Source organism: Ruditapes philippinarum, unplaced genomic scaffold (genome assembly GCF_026571515.1).
Source record: "Ruditapes philippinarum isolate M1 unplaced genomic scaffold, ASM2657151v2 ctg14159_1_1_1_1, whole genome shotgun sequence".
Taxonomy (NCBI): Eukaryota; Metazoa; Mollusca; class Bivalvia; order Venerida; family Veneridae; genus Ruditapes; species Ruditapes philippinarum.
Window position 1 is genome coordinate 6,529 of NW_026866686.1, and position 17,180 is coordinate 23,708.

The 17,180-nt window shown below is 31.2% G+C and overlaps 2 protein-coding genes across 2 annotated transcripts; one reads left to right on the forward strand and one right to left on the reverse strand.

Moving 5' to 3' along the window:
- Nucleotides 1-327: 327 nt before the first annotated feature.
- Nucleotides 328-2,521, forward strand: LOC132733343 (complement C4-like; the record flags this gene model as incomplete). Its single annotated transcript, XM_060719983.1, is given in 2 exon segments — nt 328-466; nt 2,232-2,521. Coding segments are annotated over 2 exon segments (284 nt in total), but the record flags the coding sequence as incomplete, so codon positions are not given.
- A 3,888-nt stretch (nt 2,522-6,409) lies between these two features.
- LOC132733342 (fructose-bisphosphate aldolase-like) lies at nt 6,410-11,252 on the reverse strand. The gene is given in 6 exon segments (XM_060719982.1): nt 6,410-7,746; nt 8,529-8,728; nt 9,821-9,889; nt 9,892-9,994; nt 10,585-10,668; nt 11,136-11,252. Coding segments are annotated over 6 exon segments (552 nt in total). The 5' UTR covers nt 11,139-11,252; the 3' UTR covers nt 6,410-7,653.
- Nucleotides 11,253-17,180: the final 5,928 nt, after the last annotated feature.

Sequence of the window (17,180 nt, forward strand, 5' to 3'; positions counted from 1 at the left end):
TTCAATTTCAATTCTCCTAGGCACAAGGTCACTGTAATGGGCTCATGTGCCCAACCGGGGTAACTTAGTTTTACCAACCCTGGTATATATACTAATGTAAGGGGTAATAATATTTTGAATGTTCACTGAACAAGTAAAAGTTTGACCTACTGGATACTACAAGCATCTCTCAGATGAGGCGTCTAAGTGACCTTGTGCCTTGGAGAATTTAAATCGAACGTCAACTTACATGTACATGTAAGTCTCGTTTAATTTTCCAATAATATGCAGACTTTTACATGAAATTTGGCACAGGGTCTTGTCAGGTGTTGTTATGTTATCTTACAGGAATAGAGGATCTACAAAAAGGAGACACTTTGACATTCTTCTGGAAATCATATTGTCATTTCCCAGATTTAGAGGAAGGAAAAGCTTACATGATTATTGGAAAAGATGGTCACAAATTCTATGATGGTGAAAATGAAAGGTAAGCAAATATTTATTTTCAATTTAATTATCCTATATAAAAAGCTGTGTAAAAAATGTTACGTTTTTCAAAAATAGTTCAAGACATGAAAGTTTTTTTTTGTTTTTTTTTTTACTTTACATTTAATAGCTTGAAATACATATAATATTTTGAAATGGAAAATTTTCAAGTTAGATTATAGAAATCATAATTTCAAAAGGATATAGGTATGAAAAAGGAATAATAATAAATCAATGGCTAAATCATGTACATATTTTTACTATGTTACGAAAATCCAAGGCTAGTTAAAAACAACTAAAATTTTGTTTACCTCTGAACATTGAAACTTTGATATCATTAAAAATGAAAAATAATTTAGGAATTAGTCAAGATACTTATATTTTTCACTAAAAGTAAGATCTCTGGAAAACTTGTATATTGTTAGATCTGTTTAAAGACATACCCAAAACATTAAATTTAAATATATATTGAATGATTGTATTTGTAAAAAGAAAATCTCATAAAATTTGTTGATTGCTAAATCTGCATGAAGTTCTATTGTTCATAACTTCTCTGAAAACATTTTGCATTGTATTATGAATACTTTATTGTAAAAATGGCTTACACTTTAACTATATTATACAATTATTGATATATGTAGTTTAATGTCAAATAAAATACTGATTTGATTTATATTAAATACACAATCTAACATATAAGATATATTAAGTAGCTAATTAAGTGGTATCTGCACTCATGTACTTGATTGGTAACTCTAAAAAACAAACTTAAACCAAAAATCCTTTTTTAATCTAATACTATCTGAGCTATTTTATGAACAATTAAAAAATGATTTTTCTATAACACCTTAAGCATTCGCAGTTAAGATTTAAAGATCCTGTATGTCGTAATTGAGTAAGTATACCACACTTAAGTGAAGTTATATAATATGTATATAATTATGCTTATAAAATAATTTTCAAGCATCGAAGAATATGAAAAAAATGTACTGCAATTATTAGTACATATTATATGTATATTCATTTTTATTGAAAAATTTGACTTAGACTTTATAGAAAATATTTTTTTATTACCTCCCTTTATTTACATGAAATGTTAACTTTGGTATTATCTTTATAAATAATGCTTTATGGAACAGGATCTTTAAGCACGCAGCAGATTTATATTTCAAATTATAAAAAAGATGCACATATTATATTGAGTTAATTATTTATAATTAAATCAAGTAATTGAAAAGAAATATGACTTAAATGTACAATTCAGTCATATTTCACAGTGACATTTCTAACGTAAAGAGTTATATGGGTCCTGTACATTTACATCACAACTTTTGAAAAATATTTTTATGAAGTCTATTTTTATAAATTTATGTGCGTTTTCATAAGGCATTAAACCGCCATTTAATTGGTTAGACGTATTTTGTAATAAATTATTATTAAACATGTACCCAGAATTTGCCTTGTAAATCTACCAATGATTAATATCAGTTAGCATGCTTACAGAGGTAATAAATATTTAAACCATGTAAACCCGGCAAAATTGAAAATATTCATTCAGATTTTGTTTGATTGAGCACGGACAACAGAGATTGAAACAAGCTACCGTGTACGCCCCCCCCCCTTGCACTGGCTGAAGCAGACCTACAATATATACATAAAAATGAAACAGAAATTTGCAGAAACCTAAAGAATCATCAACACTTTCGTACATGTGATCTGTAAACAGTTGTATAAATCAAAGTTGTAAACGGTAATCTTTATTTCAGGTTCCGGTATCCATTAATGGGAAAAACATTAGTCATGGAGTACATAAGCCCACAGCAGTTTAGGCAAAATAGTGAGAAATATAGGACACTTTACACGGCCCAGACCAATTTCAAACGCCTGATATCACGTGGTTGTAGACACTAGAACTACAGCACTGGAAAGAAACATCGACTGTTGTTTTTGAACTGAATTCTTTATGATCTGTTTTGCTTGTGGACGAATAAGAACATTTATTGATACATGAAACAATTCTTCTGTAATTAAAGCAAATATACGTGTATATATAAAATCTGATTTCTGATCTTTGTAATCTAAATTGTATTGAATATATGTATGTATTTTCCTGTATTCGTTTATTTTTATGTACTATAATTCATCTTGCAAGGCACCAGAGTTTGATTTGAACTCCAGACCTCTACACATATGAAACGAGCGCGTTACCCCTGCACCACGGAGAAGTTAGATAAACAATGCCTCATTCTAAATTTACAATTTCCATTGCATTTCGGGTTTGTAATCCTTATTAATTTCGAGGTATTTTGTTCAGGATAAACCTGTTGTTTAAAATTGAAGAAAATAATTTAGCGAAAATATTTTCGCCCAAACAGTCCGACATGTAGAATCTCTATATTCCACCAGAGACATAGATGATTCCACTAATCGGCAGTCAGAATTATTTTTGCAGTATTCGGTAAACAACATCGCTTAAAATAGCATTTTCATTGAATCATATTCATCCGCGTAATTTGTGATTGTGCATTTATTTACAATTCTAAAAGCCAGAACTACTTTTAAACTTTGAATGCGTTGTAATTTGTTGGATACTTGTAACAAAATAAAAATATTTCTTTCTTTTAAATCTCTACTTTTAAGCTGTTTTGAGAACTACTTGTTGTTAGGTTTGTCGAGAAACTTCTGTGTCGGAGATTGAATATCCGCTTTGTATTTACTGACTTCCGATCAGAAAATACAAAAACTTGAGCTTGAGATACATGATAATGCGTGAGTTGATAGCTTGTTATAATAATAATATTATACAAAAACTAATAAAAACCTTAATTAATTCAGGACGATGGTCTTTCGATTCAATTCAATAACTTTATTGCATTAAACATGTTACAATGCTTACAGCACATACAAATATGTATATGCATTGGCAAATGAAAACATTTCAAAAAGAGAAAGAAGCATACAAAGTTTAAAAAAAAACAATTAGGTGTCAGTTGATTTTTCTTCAAGTTATTACGAAACGTGGATTTCATTATAAAGTCGAATTTATTTATTGTTGGCCATCGGCAGAAATATGGTTTAAGTTATTTGTTTCGGTGTTAGCGGTATTTAGGACAGGCGAGTCAAAATGATACTCAATTTTCGAATTTTCAAATTTCGCTCTGTTATCATGCATATTTTATTTTTTGGTAAATGTGACAAATATTGTAAATGAAAAGATTTCGTAACCCTTTACTGCTATGAAACTATGAAAAATGCTTCAATACTGGTTAAACTTGGCACAAAAGTTGACTGGTCCATAACCTCTGTAAAAGCATGCTCAATCTTAAATTTCCTGTTACCATGGGAACGGGGGACGTCTCAAAATTGCCAAAAATAACTATTTTGCATTGTTTTTCAACTCATCAAAACTGTTTTCAAAGTGCTGCAACTTCTCAATGGATTGAGATAGAGTAAAAGGCTTTTCAGTGTTGGTTACACGTTACCTTACGATCGATCTGAGGCTAATTTTAGCCTGTCCAAAAATGTCTTGGCAATGAGGGGGACTACCGCCCCCCTTCAAACCCTCGAAACAGAGAAGGGCACATCACCCTTCGGAAACCCCTTCATGTACTTTTCGAAAGGGCGCGGCGCAGAAAAAGTGACTTTTTTATCACATTTGTCAGACGGAAAACAATGTTTGGGGCCTAAATATGGCTTTTTTTCACTGTTTGAGGCCTCAACAAAAGGGGATCGAAAAGTCGTCAAAACACGTGTTTATGAGGTTAAGGAGATTAGATGAACACTGAAAGTGACAGATAAAGTTTCGTTTGCATGATAAATTCAGTAACAAATTTACAATGCGCGGTTAGGCTACATTTCAAACAAACCAAACTAATTGTGTGAAAGACAAAACACAAATGCTTCTTTCCATGATTTTAATGCTCATAAAATGGGAAAAATGAAAATTACACATTTTGTGCAATCTAAGGCTTTTAAAATATGCATATTTTATAGCTGTAAATAGTACTGTGGAATCTAATGAATGCCGCCTGCTGTAGATATAAGATTACGTAACTGAAAATAAATATTGCAGTAATGCACAAATGATGCGCTTATATCATAATAAACAGAATGTATTTTCCGGCGTACAGTTTTGGGATTGGATTTAACGTCGCACAAACACAGTATAGGTCATATGGCGGCCTTCCAGAGGAAGACCTCGAATGCCCTTTAGTGCATTATTTTTAGGTTTTATGCCCAGCAGACTAGGTCTTTAAAGGCTTCATTATGCTTCTAAAAATGTTAATGAATGTAGAATGAGCAGTAACTTCTGTTTTTATATTATAAAGGTATTACATTTATGAGTAATAAATTTCACCAAAGTGTATTGTAAACGTATGTCAGGATGGGGAAAAAAATACAATTCTAATACAGTTTTCTAAGTTTATAACAAGTATTTCGGCAACAACAGTGTCTAGTGAGTTTATAATACTGGATATAAATACATACCAACTAACAAGTTTGGATAACAATGTCGTTTGTAAGAATGTTTACTGTATTTGAACTTTGGCGGTTTTAAAACTTTATTTACATTACTTGGAGGTCAAGACCGAAGTGACAACATTGGTTGGATTCCGACTTTTATAAGGTTCTATATTTGAAATCCACAAATGAAACACCAGAAATCCGGAAATCCTCCAATGGACAGACCGCCGGATTTCTGAATCTAAAATCTTGGATTTCAATGGCGGCCATATTGAAATCTCATATAAAATCTACATACGAAAATCATTAATATACAAAAACATGTATTGAATACTTAAGGATTTCTGACCTTATTCAATTGTAAACTTTACATAAATTACGTTCTTGAATTGAATTTGACTGAAATTGATATTAACAATAAGAAATCTTCAATATAAAATATGAAGTGACAGATTTCAAAGATGTCTGTCATTCGACGTCTACTACACAGAAATGTAAAGAGAAAATCAGTTTTCTGCTATATATAAAAGGTAAGTTTGACATTTCTATCAGCTTAATTTGCAAAGTCAATAAGTGTCAATACAGTGTTTTCAGATCAATCAGGTAATTGAATCTTGTTCTTTTAGAAGTCAACAATAGATGAAGCTATAGGATTTCACAATGTCACTTCAATTTCATTATAAGTTCTGTTGTAGGTACATTTCAGAATAATGTTAGAATGTCAGATCCTTACAGTATATTCGAAATCATTATTAAAATTATTAAAGTTAACTTAAGCTTTTCTAAAGATTAGATAAGCTATTTTTAGATAAATCATTTCATATAATTGTCAAGTCAAGGGAATTAGGGTGAAAAATGATTTTTGCCGTCGATAAAATACAGAAACAATAAGGAAACCTCTCGATACATGTAACCTACCGTTCGTTCTCTGTATGTTAATAACACTCCTTCTGTACCCAATAAGACCATAGAATTACTCAACAATACTTCATGAATTTATATAAATTATAGTTCTTTATTGTTTTCGGTACCAAACAAATACTGATTTGTTTGCTGGACGTATACAAAATTGGGGTTTATTGGTTTTCATTGATCTTTTTCGATATTTCCCATCGCATTTAGTGCTTGCAGTGAAATTTTCGCAGATGCTACAATATTATGAACGAATTAAAGCACATTAACCATTGGATGTTGACAGGCGGACGGCCAACGCAAACAAAATATCATACGGGAGCACAATGGATTGGAAGGGATGCAATATTACGCCTGGGAATTGAAATTTTAATATCATACACAGGCAAATCATGATCAGGATGCGGGGAGCTTTTAACTGACGCTTGATTATAACTACTGTAAACCAGGGTGCAATGAGTTTTCTGCTCAAGGTTCGTTTGGGCGGATCAGGGTGCGGGGACCTTTTAACACAAGGGTTTTTATATCTCAGTCAGGGTGCAGGCGACTTTTAACACAAATTCGTGTATCAGAGGAATCTCTTTATTCGCATTTTTAAAATGACATGATAAGAAGCATTCCGTATAATTATCATAAATTGCTATATCTAATTTTATTGTTTTAACCAAACGACAAATAAAAACGTAGTAACCATGATTAAATATAACATAAAGCACAACAAGCATGGACAATGATAAAATAATCTATCATGTATCAAAGAAAGACATTGTCATTTTACAGAATTCAATGCAAAAAATATGTATTTTCCCGCCTTCAAAAGATTACATAACAAAAATTCTTCTGATCACTTTGACCATAACCGAATAAGTAAAATAATCTTGATGGTGAATTATAAAAGAATTAAAGATGATCTTCTAAATTTAAATACTGCTATACAATGTAAACTGTTACACCAGGTTATCCATTGTTACACTTACAAGGTCATTGTTACTTTATGTTACATTGTTACGCTATATTTTCCGGTGTTACACTTTTTGTTCCATTGTTATACTAGCTGTTCAAATGTTACACAGGGTATTCAACTGTTACCATTGATGCTCAGTTGTTACAATGCATTTTCATTAGTTACACTGTATCCAATCGTTACACTAGGTGTTCCATTAAACTAGGTGTTCCAATGTAACACTAGGCGTCCTATTCTTACGCTACGTGTTCGATTAATAATATCAAATGTCTGAAGAAAGTGTAAATATTCAAAGTTTAAACAGTTCAATATTAAACGAATGTTATTACTGTTTTTGAAAGTGAAAGAAATATTGATTCATAAGCTAGGCTTTTACTGCTTTTGTGTGCAATTCACTTATATGGCACGTGTTTTCCTTTCTCCTCCTTAAAAAGGCACGGACATTTTAAAGTGACTGGTTAACAAAACACTGAAGAATTGGATCGCATACAAGTAATCTTAACAATTAATGGTAACAAACTTATAAGGAATCATTAAAAAATGAAACAAGAGTGCAATATCTACCAGTATTTATAAGAATTGGTTAAACTCTCCAGGATCTGATTAAGGTTTTTTGGTTACATATTTTGCCTATCAAATTAATAACGTTTTGAACATAAATGCACCATAAAACTGATTGCATGCACATGTGATTACAACCAAAGACGAACAAAGCATTGACTACGATGTGCAAAAGTCATCAAAAAGTTTTGTCCCGCTGTAACGTATAGTTACTGCGTAGATTTCAGTTGGTCCCATATATTTTTATCATGAATATATCCCAGATATATATACAAAAAGTATGTATTCTAATATTGATGCTTGGCAACAAAAAGTGATTCCCCGCCGGCTGCCGTAGTCATTCCGCCCTTGTATTGCCCTAAGGCTGCGAGACCGTTTGCCTGAAATACACAATTGTAAGAACGTATTGTTATCCTCCTAAAGAATTGTTTACATCTACAATTTCATACATATATTATGTTATTTCCTACTAAAAATTTGAAATGTTTTGAAAATTTAAAAGCAATATTGTCAAATTTGAAAAACTTGGAACACAGAAGCCAAAAAATCGTCTTGAAAAAGCCACACAAATTGTGACAGAAAAGCCACAAAAAATCGTGACAGAAATGCCACAGAAAAGCATGACAAGAAATCGCGACAAAAAATCGTGACAAGAAAATTGACAGGAAATGCACAAAAATCGTGACTGGAAATCAACAATATAAATCGTGACAGAAAATCCACAACAAAATCGTGATATGAAATCCACAGAAATCCATTTTTCATTTCCTAGAACATATGAAAGTATCTGTAAACTCTATTGATACCGGCGGAATTTAAGAAATGTTCAAGTACCACCCCGGTCAATGTTAATACATTTATAAAGTACATCTTATTAACAATGTAACGAAATATTCGTATTCTCTGTGACTCTTCAAACAAATACATACGATTAGGGGAAGTATAGAACAAATTATCAAATGTCAGGATTCAGAACTGTTTTCACTATTAAGAGGAAATGGTATCCCGAGGGTTCAGGGTTCGAGTCCCTGCCAGGCTGTACATACTCCTTAGCTGTGATACGCTTATTCTGAATAACAAGTATAAAGATAGCAAAGTTTAAATGTTGTTATGCATGTACTAATACTTAACTATCAATAAAGAAAAATACAAATCAACTGACCTTTGCTCTTGTAATAAGCATTTTCTGGGCCTCCGCACGATTAGCATCGTTTCCTTTCCAAGCCTTAAGCACACTGGCCTGTAAGGCTCTACAAAATGAGAAGGTAAGAGCCCAGGGTTTAGGTCCAGGGCTGGCATTAATGGCATTTAGATTTAACGTCGCATCTTCTTCTGACTGACCACCGGATAGGAAGACAACACCTGTATAAAATAATTTGGAATCTTTTTTATTTGTTCTAGTTCATAATGTAATTTTGATCATGGGTGAGAGTATTTTGATAATCTAGGTTACCTCATGACAAGTAAATGATAAACCTGTCGTTCTTTTTTACTGAACTGATCCGACCAGTCAAAATGTGTTTTATTACACTGAAAGTTTAGAACGTCGTATTTAATTAGTTTACTTATGACGTTTATAAAGTCATTTTACACGGGTACAGTCGAATGGTGAAGTAATTACATTTTTCCTCAAATACGTAAAGTTTGCAGTATAATAGGTTCATTATAAAGATTCTTGACAGTTATATGGCCGAATATGAACGGTTATTTAAAATATAACCCTCGCCTTGACGACAGTTTTTCTCGAAAAACACTATTTTCACTAAAAATCGATATGGTACCTGGTTAGCATGCTTATTAAGATCTGTAATCTTTATTTGTGATTTTACTATTCAGGAAATATCATGTAATAATTTCAGAAAATATAAACCCGCTTTAACAGAAAGTGACTCGCCTGCATGCTCTATCCCATTTGCAGCTTAGTTTTGTTATATATATATTTAATCCCTAATTTTGAAAAAGAACAGTCCAATGATTTTGCTGTGCAAATTAATCATTATTACAGTAATTTGTGGATTAAAACATATTTTCAGCCCGATTGTGAAGTAAGCTTGTAGGTTCTTTAAACAACTCTCAAGTCTGATTCCTGGAGTTAATCAGTTCTGGCCCAAAGGTTATTAGGAACTTCATCTAATCTCAAACGCAGATCTCTGGCATTTGATTGGTCAGAAACAGACACATAATAAACACTGACCAATGAAAATCTGAGAGATTTGAGACAAAGCATAGGAAAAAAGTTTATAACCTTGACGCCAGGTGTCATATGAAACTCCAATTAGAGCTTGAAAACACAATCCAAGGTTTGAGTGGCAGGCACCTTTTAAATAGGTAAATAACCTTCAATTTCCTTTCAATAACATCAGTATGTCCAGAGAAGAATAGTTGAATTACAGAGAGTGAACATTTCAAAAATCCATTTTATCACTCAATTAAAAAAAATAACAAGTACACTACCTGGCATGGCTGGAGGAACAGCTCTACTCAACGCTTCTACGGTAGCCTTTGCAATTTGCTCAGCAGTAATTTTTTGCTACAGCTCTGACCCGCTGTCACCATGTTTGGTTTAAGTAAAGTACCTTCCAAGAAAACGTGATGGTCACTCAGCGCTTTGTATTGGAAGGCAAGTACCTATAAACAGAAACAAATTTATATCTCCATTTCCAAAAACTGAAACGGTAATTTGAGTTGTAACTACTGTTTACAATGATTAAGAGAAAAAGATTTATTAATTTTGTGTTAAGATTAGAAGGTTTATTTTAGTACGATTGCGTAGGAAGCTATTAGTTTCAAGACACATTTTTGCATCTGTTCCTGAAACCAATTAGAACTTAGCAACGAGTGTAAATCAACAGATTGCCTTGAACGAGATACGAACCCACGCGGCCAGCAATACCTGCATTACTACATGTATAAGTATTTGTCTGACGTGTTGACCACGCTGCCATTTAAAGAGTATAACATAGACTCGGTATGAAAAGCTGATCAGACTGAAATGCATGTGGTAAGTGGAGCAACTTCATACCATCTCGATCCTGATGTATGTTTCTTTGTAACTTTTCAGCATTCCAAAATATTTTGACAGAAAAAGATCATATTGAAGTGTGAAAAAAAAACAATTAGAAAGACAAAACTCGTGTTAAATAAATAATAACTATTTTCAGAAACGGGAAGCAACTATGCCAAACAAAAATGAGAGTTTTTAATAACTGTTACGTCACCTGTTCTGTAACTTTCTGTGCCGTGTACAAATCATGTTCCCCGTCACAAAGAACTTCCGGTTCAACAATTGGAACCAGTCCATTCTATCAGAAGAAAGCAATTTTATATGAGGGGATAATTTGAAGTCTTAACCTATTAAATTTCTTGAATGGACTTGTCCAGGTTCCATTTTTGGAACGGTTTATGATTAATTTCAGGGATGTCAAGAGACAATTTGAAAAGTTAATCGACCAACATGTGGAGAGAATTCGTTAAATTATGTTTTTCCATGAACACAGTTAACGTATCATTAACCTTACAATAATGAATCAAATTAAAGGAAATTGTCATGTAAAATATGGTTAATTTAGCTGAAATATCACAGATTGGTGAAATGTATACATCGTTCAGTTTTAACGCCACACAAACTCAAATTAATTTGAAAGGTGACTTTTTCACTTGTATGATATATCACTTATCCTCTGTTCATTACTGTTATGGTAAAATACATGTGAAATATATCAGTATTAATATCATCTCAATTTATTTGAAGATTTAGAGCATTTCATACCATTTGACAGATACTGGCATACAGTACAACAAATTGGCATTTTCCATCATAGCTTGATAAGACTGCGTGTGTTCGCCTATTTTAAGAACACATTTCCAGACAATGAGTATCGACGTATCAGGTCCCTATGAAAAAAAAAAGAGTGGTAACCGCTACATTATATGTTGTATTGACCTTTACAGTGGTTATTCCTGGTGTTTTTCTACTGCTGGCAAAAGTACTGATACAATTATACATTTACTATTAGAAGAAATTTACCCTAGATATGCATGTCCACTACAAATTGTCACTGACAATGGATCAGAATTTACAAGTAATGCTTTCAAAGAAACACTAAAAGAGTTAAAAATTGATCACGTGCGTACAACTACATATCATGCTGCCGGAAACGCGAAAAATGAACGTTCTCACCATGTCATACATGCTATCTTATCTAAAAGAATCCAGGGAAATCTCAAACAATGGGATATTAATCTTAACATAACACTAGCCGCACTTAAATTCAATGTCTCTAGCACTTCAAAATATAGTCCATTTTATTTGTTATATAACCGTGACGCAGACCTCCCGATAGACCTGTTGCTACAACCAAGGCAGCGCTATCATGGCGACGAATATCACAAAATTGCTTTACAGGAACAACATAATACTTTTCTGTCTGTATATAAGAACCTTAAAAAGCTAAATTTGGGATAGGCAGTCCCGTATACTATAAGAAATTTTGTAAGTGAAGCAAACTAGATGTGAACTGGAGGCAATTTTATAGAATTATGGAAAAAAGTCACCATTAACTTATATTATAAAATATCAGCTTGACAATTCAACAGTTAAAGTATATGCAGAACAAATTAGGCTTGCAAAATGACTGGCCAATTCCTAAAGCAGATAATACTAGCCGACCAAAATGAAATGCCACATTTGTAGTTACACCTGAAAATAGCGATACTGATGATGCTTCAGAAATACCATAATCAGTATTATCCCAAGTTTCTAAGAATCTAAGAAAAGAAAGGTCAAATTCTGATAGTGAAGATGATATTCCATTAGCCGAATTACAGAAATATCTTCGACAACAACAACCAATTTTAAATAATGGCAATGCTCAAAGTAATGCAAATTCAGAAGAAATGCAATCGCAGACTGATTCAGAATTATCAAACTCAAATTCCATGCAAGAACATAGCAATCCTCAGTCACAAACAGCATATAATGCTGTTCAGTCAGATTCAATGGCTGATGATAATGATTCAGATAATGAAATGTTTATAAACTTTATATCTACTAAAAAGAAAAGTATTGTAAAACTGCGATATAAAGTATCTGGTAAAGTAAACACAAAGGTACATAGTAATAATAAACGCTTGAAACCAAATGTTAAAATGTGTTTACAAAGATTAGCCAGAATGTTATAGAACGTTATATTCCGTGTCATATGCTATACTAATTTTCGGTAAATTGACCTCAGGCATTGTAAATAGTTATAGAACAAAATATATAATTATGTTAAATGAAATAAATATAAAACAAAACAGAAAATTACATTATTTAATTATATATCTTTATAATTTTGGTGGTTGTATTCATTTATATTAATTTTCAAGTTGTTTTTATTAGAAATATATATCTTTGATTTTTTTATTGCTTAAAATGATCGTTATTCGTTATATGTTTATTAATAGATTGGTTAATTAAAATGCATTTTAAAGTAAAAGACAGCACTTAATCATGAGTTTCAAATTGATTATTTACTTTATTTCATATTACAATAACATGTGTATACATTCATGTTTCAACTGCCAACGCACACTCAGTCTACGATGTCAAGATGTCAAACTATGTACATAAAACCATGAACACACATCTTCTTCGATGTAAAACCATGAAGATATAACCATAAACACACCTTCTTTGATGTAAAATTATGTAAATTAGGCGTCTACGATGTTTAAAATGTATAACTATGCTGTCACAGCCGTCAACAACAACAACAACAACAACAAAATTGTGGAATCAAATAAACTTTTGTTCCCGTCTTCAACCAGAGAAGCCGAAAACTTTCGTTTATCAATAGAATGTGTTATTCTATGTGTTATATAAACTTAAAAAAAAACAGAGAAATATTATGACAACTTCTTATGAATAGCAGATATTTGTGCCAGACAAAGATATCCAAAAAAAATATCACATGAACATTTGCGAGAATCGTGCAACAATAGACCGTTAATTTAATTATCTTTTACTCAAAAACTTTGCTACAAAGATGGAGAATTATATTTCTAACATTACATCTTCGTATTCTTAAATTCGAGACAATTTCTTTTAAAACGACGAAACAATATTTTTTAAAACTTTTTCGTCTATAAATATTTTTTCTAAACTTATCATACATATAATTCTGTTAAATTTTATACCTTAAAGTTTTTCTTATTAATATTCTTAAAATATTTGTTATTTGAAAATTGTTAACTTATTTGTTTGTTTTTATGTTTACTAGATCTATAAAAAATAACTTTTTTTTTTTTTTTTATGATGACATTAAGGAAATTTAATATTTATTGAAAAACCTATTAAGCTATCATATTTAACTTATGTTACTTTAATATATTATTTGTAGAATAACAGTTACATTTACTGATAAAAAAATCTCGAATGGATTATCTTAACATTTAACAATAATTACTTATTCAATATAAAGCTTTTTTTGCATTAAGATTATCTTAACATTTAACAATAATTATTTTTTTACTTATAAAAAAAACATTACAAAATTGTTGAATTGTATAAATCCCAAAAGTAAATTATTTCTTACCTTACTGCAGTACATGTGTCATATCCAAAAACTTTTTAAAAAATGACAAAAAAATCTATTGAGCGAATATTTTCGAATATTGTTTCCTAAGGCGTTTCTCTTTTAAAATAAAGTAACAAAAGGTCGTTAGATAACATCTTTGACTTGATATGACCTAAGGTGGTTTTTCTTTTAAAATAAAGTAACAAAAGTTTGATATATAACATCCTTACCTTGGGGGCAAAAGCATATATCTATGTTAAGTAATTTCATAAGGTTTTCTTTTGAGCTTTTTTGTTGAAAATGGTGAAAATGGAAAAAAAGTTTAATAAGTCTATGTAATAATCTTTTTTATTTTATTTCTTTTTATGAGAAAGGGAGGAATTTGTCGTATTATACTGTTTACACATCATATTAAAGATTACAAGTCGACATGTATATACATATATTAAGGTTTTTATTTCATAATGTGAACTGTAAAACATGACACTGATTTATATATATTATACTACAAAATACATGCAGGCTGGGCTGGATACTTATAATATGTCAAAATGATTAATGAGAGTTCTGCATGTAACTCTAAAACGCGTGCATGTATATAATTATAAGCTGTCATTATTGCAAGCTGTCGTTATAAAATACTGGTCTCAACGCCCAGTCGAGATAGTTCGAATTTGATTCTTGACTTGTACACTTGCGTTTTTGTATATTAAAAGTATGAAACATCTGTGAGTTCTCTCTCCGTTATGGGGGCAATACACAGTTTTCAAGGCTTCTCGGCAAACAACTGACTGCGACACAATCAAAACCTCACACACAAGTCTGTAATCACACACCTGAAATAAATGCATTTCATATTTAACATATACATATGTATCTCACAGCAAACAATTAAAAATACATGTCCACCTTCTAGTTTTCTTGCACATAGCCCTGTGTTTTTCATTGTTTTGGTCGCGAAAATCAACGACAAAATAAGCGGATTACCCCTGTACGCAAAATACAACAATATATTAACGTCAAAAGAATAAATCACAAGCTATAGTGTTTCTGCCTTCTTAAACAATGCACACTCTGAAAATAACATCCAAACGGGGTGCCATCCACCTACTTTTTTCACTATTCTAAGTCTTCTGCATACCCTTTAAATTGAAGAGCTGATTCACCGGCTGGCTCCAAAAACCACATGTTCGCATCCGACAGGTACTCTCTCAAAAACCAAGGGTCAACGCCACTAAATTCAATTTTACTAAATAACTGAAACACAATACTAGTCATTGAAACTTGAAATATAGTAACTATAAACATTTAGAACCTCAAATATCCACTTCAATTTCAAAACTGTCTCTTATTTGTAAATTTGACCCTGGCCAATTCAAAACGAAACGGCCGAAACTGTGTACTGCCTCCTATACGACATTAAGCAGTCAAAGAGGAAAGAACTCCAGACAAAAAATATTGTTATCCAAGTTTGACTTAAGTTACCTCCCTTGAGAGACTATTTAAGCAGGCTTACCTTGTGTTGTAGATTCTACATCAGTTCCTGCCAATATTACAACTCCTTTGTCTTCTTTTATTCCCGAAATGATGTTCTTATCTTAACATAATCAAAAAGACATCCTAAAATGAGGAAAATGAATTAGATCTAACACTTCATATATTTTAATGAAACGGGTTTTCCTGTTGGGTTAAAATATTTTGATTTATGACCCGTTTAATAATGCGAACTTTATAATAACTAGTCGGTTTATGTGAAATCGAGGGCTTCAAATCATTTCACAGACCATCTATGCCAATATATTTTTTAAGTAAATAATTTTTCTTTCTCTAAATGCAATAAACAAATTTCAAATCAAAAAGATTTGATAACTTCAATAAGTGTTTTTAAAAACAATCAGCTCAAATCTAAGAAAAAAATACAAATTTGTACCCTTGCACTTCCGGAACAAATATCCAAAACAAAATAATAGAAATTAACATCCTTTCGTCTCAAATGCTGGGCTTCAAATTATCATATTTCTCAAAAAGAGTGTTAGTTACATGCTGTGTAATAGGAGCATTCTGTAAAAATCCTTTACTGTAATTTCTTCGAGGCAACTCATAATAATGCCTGCTTTCACGATGATCTCTCATAATCTAAATTTGTATTGATGCTTATTATCTTAATCTACATTTTTACTTGTTTCAAAGAAAATGTATATGTAACAGACTTTATACAAATATTAAATTCTTGAAGATCGCAATTATAGAAAACAGTTTTTTTTTCATAACGCATTACGCAACAAGAAGAGAGGAATACACAGTCCCTAAAGAACGTCTAAAACGGAAATTCTGAATGATTGACCCTGTTCAAAAACTATTGAAAACATTATGTTTAACTTATTTTTAAGATTACCATGTTTTGAAAAGATAAGAATGTAAACAACATTAGATATATTGTACGCATAATATTTGCTTATTAATTTCGTTTGAAAATGATGCAAAAGAAAAGGCTCGTATTAAACATAATGATTATTATATTTCGCGTTCAAGTGTATGCAGCTCGAAGTCGCTATTCCTTTCATATCTGTTTACATCAATAGTAATTCTTATATAAAAACATATTATTTATCGCCTAAATCTTTAACCACCTAAACAATAACTCATTTTTATTCGCTCAGCGTAAAAACGTAGCAGTTGAGTGTTGGCTTCGTCAGGGTAGAGATCCTGGTTCGATTCTTGAAAATGGCATTTTTTTAAAGATATTTAGATATATTTCAACGACTGGATTTTTTTAATTCCTCGTGAATTTATTTCTCAAATACTATTTGAGAACATTCAGTTTTGCGGACATTCGCTTTAAACAGGTTAGGTAAGAGGCAATACAGTCGTGATCAGAGTGATAAATGAGGAATGGAAGAAATGTAAAGATATAAATATACATATGAGTCGAAATTGTTAAAAAATAAAGGAAAAAGAATTCAGGGTTTTTTAAATAGAATTTTATTTACAATACTATTCAATATATTCAATGACTGTTAAAATCAAATAGACAAATACATTTAATTTCGTTAAACCATTCTAAGTTTAAAATTAAATTGTACAAAATAATAAAATACAGGTTTAAAAAAAAGAATATGAAAATATTTTTTGAAAGTGGAAAGTAAAAACCATACAGATACACAAACACACAAACATAATCTTGCAAAATTGAAGATTTGAACTCGAGAGAATAAAAAAAACAACAACAACAAAAAAACAACAACCACATTTTC